The sequence below is a fragment of the Carcharodon carcharias genome, chromosome 19, assembly GCF_017639515.1.
Source record: "Carcharodon carcharias isolate sCarCar2 chromosome 19, sCarCar2.pri, whole genome shotgun sequence".
In the NCBI taxonomy this organism is placed as follows: domain Eukaryota; kingdom Metazoa; phylum Chordata; class Chondrichthyes; order Lamniformes; family Lamnidae; genus Carcharodon; species Carcharodon carcharias.
The window spans coordinates 110,633,663-110,641,214 of NC_054485.1; the positions used below are offsets into that span (position 1 = coordinate 110,633,663).

At 44.5% G+C, this 7,552-nt stretch overlaps 1 protein-coding gene across 1 annotated transcript; it reads right to left on the bottom strand.

Annotated features, from left to right (window-relative positions):
- Positions 1–1,597: 1,597 nt before the first annotated feature.
- On the bottom strand, positions 1,598–4,010 carry LOC121291628 (heat shock 70 kDa protein 1A-like). Its single transcript, XM_041213082.1, has one exon. It carries the CDS (start codon positions 3,901–3,903, stop codon positions 1,975–1,977), a length of 1,929 nt encoding a protein of 642 aa, XP_041069016.1. The 5' UTR covers positions 3,904–4,010; the 3' UTR covers positions 1,598–1,974.
- Between the last annotated feature and the right edge of the window lie 3,542 nt (positions 4,011–7,552).

Below are 7,552 nucleotides of genomic sequence, written 5' to 3' on the forward strand. Positions count from 1 at the left end.
TTTAGAGTTCAGATTGAACACGGTCCTGGCTGTATGAATAGATATCCTGTTGTACGTAAGGATTGAGCAGGGTCTTAAATTAAGTGGAGAGGTGTTGGGAGGGAATCCTGTGATAGCTTCTAGCTCCAGAAGTCTCTTGGTGTCTTGTTATGTTGTTGATGTCACTGTATATATTGGGCATTTGGTTTGTCTTATTGTCTCTTATTAGCTGTGGAGGCTGTTGAATATGTCCAAGACAGAGATTGATAGAGTTCTAGATTTGAAAGACATGAAGGGATGTGGGGAGAATGTGGGAAAGTGATGTTGAGGTAGAAGATCAGTTATGATCGAGTTGACAGAGGTGGAAGGTTCACGTGGGTGAATGGCCCATTCCTACTCCTATTTCCTATGTACCTGGTGTTGAGTGCACGTGGCTAACAGTTGAAGTGTGCAACATTGCCACCTACTGTCGTGGCATGAAAACTGCTGCTTCTTTGCTCTTGAACTTTCTGCACTGGTGTCATCTGAGTCACAGTCCAGTCTATCTTTTAGCAGAAACAGAAGAGGGAATGTTTTAGTAGGGGGCAGAACATCTTCAAAAGACAGGTAATGCTTGTGGCTGTTGAGCAACACCATACCTAATAATTGATTGGAGAGCTTGAAAAAATTTACCTTTGAGATAAAAGCAAAAAACTGCGGATACTGGAAATCCTCCTTCAACACCTCTTTGTCCTTTTGTCTGTGACATCTTTTGGTTATCTCCACCTATCACTGGCCCTCTATCCAGCTCTTCTTGTCCCACCCCCCAGAAACCAGATTATATTTCACCTCTCTTCTATTTTTACTTAGTTCTGTTGAAGGGTCATTCGGACTCGAAACATTAACTGTGCTCCTATCCGCAGATGCTGCCAGACCTGCTGAGTTTTCCAGGTATTTTTGTTTTTATTTAACTTTGAGTTTTTGATTTGTTCGGCCGGTTTGATTTGGTTTATCTCTGAGCAGCAGACAGCATAGAAAGAGTCAATGGCGTGTCTGCCTGTGTATTATATTTCTGGCCAGGGTAACAACTTCTATTCATAAAGCACCTGTAAAATAGTTAAGCAACCCAAGGCACTTCACAGTCATGTTAAGATACAGGCAAAACCAATGGCACTGTGTAAATGCATGGACTGGAGAGAATGTAATCATTTAATTGACATTATATTGAGATATGTACTGCAGTGGTTCAAGGAGGCAATTCCTCAAGGGTAATTAGGGATGGTTAATGAAGTCTGGCCGAGCCATGATGCCCTCATCCCACGAATGAGTGAAATAAAAATTTGTTTTGTAGCCAGAGTTTTTTTAAAGTTCTGTTCATTTTATTTTTAATTAATTGACTGCACTTCAGAAATAGTATTTCATTGGAAGTAAAGCATTTCAAAATGTTTAACTTGCAAAAAGCAGCTATATGATATGCAAATCTTCTTGGTGATTGAATCGGAATTTAAATAACCCATGGAAATAGTGTCAAAATTGTATGGGAAATAAGCCGACAATGGAAAAATACAGAAAAATGAATATTTCAAAGCACAAATTCAAAAGTGTGTTCATGTCCAAAACCACCACAAATAAACAACAATTCAGTAAGTAAGACATTTATTTGATTACAAAAATTCAGTCCAGCTGTGAACAAGTACAAATAAAGTTCAACCTGTACATTAAGGACAGTTCCATAGAAAACAAGTATAACTAGATGCCAACTACACTGATCCTCTTCAATAGGATTCAACAAATTAATTTATCAAAACAATCAGTTAAGCCACAGGCTGAAGAGAGTTTACAGAGCAGCACCGTCATCACACCTTCTGTTACAGTCAGTGTAGACCTGGCAACATCTAGTCCAGTAAAGTCCTCCACTGTCAGTCAGAAATACAAAATAAATGTTCGTGTTCAATGAGGAAGAGTCCAACGATCTGTGTTAGATTCCCAATGTGCATCCTTCTTCTTTCCAGTGTTTTAATCCACTTCCTCCACAGTCGGTCCTGTGGATGTGGCATTTCCAGCCTGGGATCTGCAAGATCCTCCAGCTGCAGCTGCTCCTCCTTGGTACAGGTTGGCAATGATGGGTTTACAGAGTTTTTCCAGCTCACTCAGTTGGTACTCAAACTCCTCCTTCTCTGCCATCTGATTGTTCTCTAACCACAATATTGCCTGGTTACACTGGTCAATGATTTTGTTCTTATCTGCCTCACTGATCTTATTTCTCACGTTCTCATCCTCCACTGCGCTCTTCATGTTGAAGGTGTAGGACTCCAGGGAGTTCTTGGCTGTGATCCTCTGCCGCTGGACTTCATCCTCAGTTTTGTACTTTTCTGCATCCTGTACCATCCTCTCAATTTCCTCCTTACTCAGCCTTCCCTTGTCATTGCTGATGGTGATCTTGTTTGTTTTGCCTGTGCTCTTGTCAACAGCAGAAACATTGAGGATGCCGTTGGCATCAATATCGAAGGTGACCTCGATCTGTGGCACCCCACGAGGGCCAGGAGCGATGCCACTCAACTCAAATTTGCCCAGCAGATTGTTGTCCTTGGTCATGGCTCTCTCTCCTTCATACACCTGAATAAGGACACCAGGCTGGTTATCAGTGTAGGTGCTGAAGATCTGAGTCTGCTTGGTGGGAATGGTGGTGTTACGCTTGATGAGTGCAGTCATCACCCCTCCTGCTGTCTCCAGACCCAGAGACAGGGCAGCGACATCCAGGAGAAGTAAATCCTGAACATTCTCCGACTTATCCCCCATTAGAATAGCCGCTTGAACAGCCGCTCCATAGGCCACAGCTTCATCAGGATTGATGCTCTTGTTCAGCTCCTTGCCATTGAAGAACTCTTGCAGCAGTTTTTGGATCTTGGGGATGCGGGTGGAGCCCCCGACCAAGACAACATCATGGATCTGCGATTTGTCCAGCTTGGCGTCTCTCAGAGCTTTCTCCACTGGTTCCAGAGTGCCTCTGAACAGGTCAGAATTTAGCTCCTCAAACCGAGCCCTGGTGATGGAGGTGTAAAAGTCTATGCCTTCAAACAGAGAGTCAATCTCAATACTGGCTTGGGTGCTGGAAGATAGGGTTCTCTTTGCTCTCTCACAGGCTGTCCTCAGTCTCCTGACTGCCCTCTTGTTTTGAATGATGTCCTTCTTGTATTTACGCTTGAACTCCTCAATGAAGTGATTGACCATGCGATTATCAAAGTCCTCTCCTCCCAAGTGGGTGTCACCCGATGTCGATTTCACTTCAAAGATACCGTCATCAATGGAGAGAACAGACACGTCAAATGTTCCGCCTCCCAAGTCAAAGATGAGAACATTATGATCTCCTCTGCCCTTCTTGTCTAGGCCGTAGGCAATGGCAGCTGCTGTTGGCTCATTGATGACACGGAGGACATTGAGACCAGCGATCACACCGGCATCTTTGGTTGCCTGCCGCTGGGAATCATTGAAGTAAGCCGGCACCGTGATAACAGCTTTGGTGACGGTGTGTCCCAGGTAAGCTTCAGCCGTCTCCTTCATCTTGGTCAGTACCATGGAAGAGATTTCCTCAGGGTAGAATGTTTTATCCTCACCCTTGTACTCGACTTTTACCTTGGGCTTTCCTGCATCATTCACCACCTGGAAGGGCCAGTGCTTCATATCAGACTGGACCACTGGGTCATCAAACTTCCTGCCGATGAGCCTCTTGGCATCAAAGACGGTGTTGGGTGGGTTCAGAGCCACCTGGTTCTTGGCTGCATCTCCAATGAGTCTCTCGGTGTCGTTGAAAGCCACATAGCTAGGGGTGGTGCGGTTGCCCTGGTCATTGGCGATGATCTCCACCTTGCCATGTTGGAAGACCCCCACACAGGAGTATGTGGTGCCCAGGTCAATGCCAATGGCTGTTCCCTTAGCTGCAGGCATCTTCTGTCTTGATAAAAGTTAATTAAATTCCCTCTTTGCTGCTGGTGTCAAATCTTCCACTTGCAGTAATGCAGCTTCCAACCGATTTCTTCTCTCAGGCGATGTTTTAACTTTGGTTTGCAGTTCTTGTCCTTTATATAGTCTGAGAGCGGACGAAAGGGCGGCACCCATGCTCTGATTGACGGCGACCCAGACCAATCAGCGCGCGGTCTGGTGAGCTCACCGCCGAATGTTGGAGAAGGTTCTGAAGCGACGGCCAATGAGAGCGCGGCGGGCCCGCGAGACGCCGAGAGTTGTAGAATCTTCTGGAAGGAGCGAGTCCGGGGAAGAAACCGCTGGAAAGAGGGAGAAATTTCCCCAGGGACTCGGCAGTGTTTCGGGGGGAATTAGGGAAAGGATGGGGGGAAGAGGAATAGATTCTGATCAGTTGGGTCTGTCTGAATTCGGGAAGGAGGAACAAAACCAAGAGGAGATGGTTGGTCAGCAGCAATGAGGCGGTTGCCAATCTTCCCGGATTGCCCGGGAGTCTCCAGCCGTTGAGGATAAATCTCCTGGACACTGCTGCAAGCATTAGGTGGGAGGAAAAATAAACACAGAGATTTGGAAAAGCTTTTTTTTAATCTTCTTTGAGCAAGTTTGTTCGAAATTTATTGCAGTTGGGGCTAAAGGCTATTTCGAAGCAAGTCATGAATCCTTATTGTTTTCCATTTTGCCCTGGGAAGATGATGGGCTCTGAGGATGGAAGTGTTGCACGGCTGATGGTGGGTGTGGGTGTCATTGGAGACAAGAAATCTTGTATTCAAATGTATGGGAATGCATCTGTCCAGAGTTAGGAACTCTAGCTGCTGTCATCCGAAACCCCTTGACCTCTCCATGACAACTGTGTTAGACTATACCAGACAGTTTGCAAGCTTCATGTCAAATGTCACCCCAAGATGTACCTCTGACCACATGTTGCCTATCACTAAGATGTGAATTTTGAGGTGCAGAGGAATCAGGGTGTTTTAGTGCACAAGTCACCCAAAGTTAGTATGCAGATACAGCAATTAATTAAGAAGGGAAACAGAATGCTATCCTTCATGATGAAAAGGAATTGAACATAAAATAAGGATGTTATACTTCAGTTATACAGGGCATTGATGAGAACAGGTTGAATGTTTTGTGCATTTTCCGTCGCCTAATTTAAGGAAGGATGTAAATGTGTTGGAGGCCGTTCAGAGGTGGTTTACTCGATTGATAGCTGGAACGAGCGGGTTGTCTTATGATGAAAGGTCAGACAGTCTGGACTAGTTTCCACTGGAGTTTGGAGAGTGAGGGTTGATTTGATTGAAGTACATAAGATTCTGAATGGTATTGACAAGGAAAGGACGTTTCCTCTTGTGGGTGAGACCAAAATTAGGGGTCATTATTTTAAAATTAGGGCTTGCCCTTTTAGTACAGAGATGATGAGAAATAATTTTGTCTCAGAGGGTTGTGTGATTTTGGAACTGTGACTTTGGAACTCTATGCCTCTAAAGGCGGTAGAGGCGGTGTCACTGAATATTTTTAAGGCAGAGATCAATGGATTCAGTTAGGCAAGGGAACCAAAGGTTATCGGGGCGTAGTGGGAATGTGGAATTCGACATTCCACATTGAATTAAAGATGAGCCATGATGTTATTGAATGGCGGAGCAGCCTCGAAGGCCTGGATGGCCTCCTGCTTGTGTTGGGTATGTTCGTATGGCCTATTTCTTAATTCATAACATGTCCCAACTTCGTCCATGAGACAGGTTTCTTCATTCATGCCTTTGCTGCTTCTAGACTTAACTACTCCACTGCAAACCTGGCTGACATCCCACATTTTACAGGCTGAAAACTTGAGCTGATTCAAAACTTTGCTCCTGTCTGGTCTTTCATCAAGTTCTGTTCCCCTACCACTCCTCTGCTCACTGAGCTACATTGGCTCCTGCTCAGGTGACATCTCGATTTTAAAAATCTCAAACTTGTTTTCAAATGCCTCCTTTACCTTGATTCTCCCTATATGAGCAATGTCCTCCAGCCACATAACCATCTGAGATAACTGAGCTCCTCTGATTCTCCTTTCTTAAGCCTTTGTGATCTTAATTGCTCTAATATTGGTGGCTGCTACTTCAGCATCCTAAGCCCCAATCTCTGAAATTACCTCCGTACAGGTCTCCAGCTTTCTCCTTTATGACCATAATTTTATAACCCCAAGGTTTTGTCAATCTTCTATTATATCATCTTAGGTGGCTGGATGTTTAATTTTGCTTCAGTACACTGCTGCAAAACTCATTGGGGTGTATTATTAAATTCCAGACAAAATATGATTAGAACTTGTGGCTGCTGATGGCAGGGATGGCTGCATGAGCCTGTCGGGCACATATTTGCATTGGAAATCACAAGATTAGACAGCAGTCAATACCAGACATGGTTAGTCTTGATTATTGAGGGTATCCTATGGTACTTTCACGTTTTCTACTGTTTGTGCATGTGAGATGCACATTGCTAGGAATGTATTATTTATTACCATACCCAATCGCCCCTGAGAAAGTGCTTGTGTCAAGCCATCTTAAGCAGCTGCAGTCCATATGGAGTAGGTGTACCCACTGTGCTGTTAGGAAGGGATTTCCAGGATTCTGACCCAGAGGCAGGGAAGGAACGGTGTGATATTTCCATGTTAGAATGGTGTGTGACTTGGAGGTTGACATACACTGTTTCACAGAATTACCTGGAAAAACTCAGCAGGTCTGGCAGCATCGGCGGAGAAGAAAAGAGTTGACGTTTCGAGTCCTCATGACCCTTCGACAGAACTAGTTCTGTCGAAGGGTCATGAGGACTCGAAACGTCAACTCTTTTCTTCTCCGCCGATGCTGCCAGACCTGCTGAGTTTTTCCAGGTAATTCTGTTTTTGTTTTGGATTTCCAGCATCCGCAGTTTTTTTGTTTTTATACACTGTTTCACTTTGGCTAACAATGACTGTTTGGATGATGCAGAAGACCTAATCTCACCGGACTAGAAAGAGAAAGAACTTGCATTCATGCAGGCTCACACTTAACATACAAACATACGAACTAGGAGCGGAAGCAGGATTCTCGGCCTATCATGCTTGCTTCGCTATTCAATAAGATGACGGTTGGTCTAATTGTACCCTGGAAGATCCATGAAGGCAGCCGAAGGTTGGTGACTCTCTGCTGTGGGCCAGTGGGGCAGAAGTACTCCTTTGGACGATAGGGTACTAGGCATGACCAAAGAGCTGAAATGATGTTCGTGAGCTAGTGTTTGAGCGTACTTGGGAATGTATGAGGAAATAACCTCAGAAGGTGAGATTGAAACCCTGCAAGGTAGGCCATTGAAGCCGTCCGAGTTGGAGCGACTTCTTGGAGAGAATTGCAAAGCAGATCTTCAGATGTGGATTTGGAAACACTTGTGGGAAAGACAAGGTTTCAGTGAGATTTGTTGTTCACAATTTGAGAAATATCTGGGTGGGTTGCTGAGAAATGCATGGAATCAGTTTTGGCTGCCTCTGTCATTTATTGAATAATGTGGTGTGCCTGACCATAATTCGCCTGTTAATTCACCTGTACCTGATACCCTGACCTGTTAGACTACGAAATGGATATTTTAAATCGTTTTATCTTTCTGAACTTGT

Coding starts and splice junctions, on each gene's coding strand:
- LOC121291628 (XM_041213082.1), bottom strand. CDS start 3,903: ATGCCTGCAGCTAAGGGAACAGCCATTGGCATTGACCTGGGCACCACA.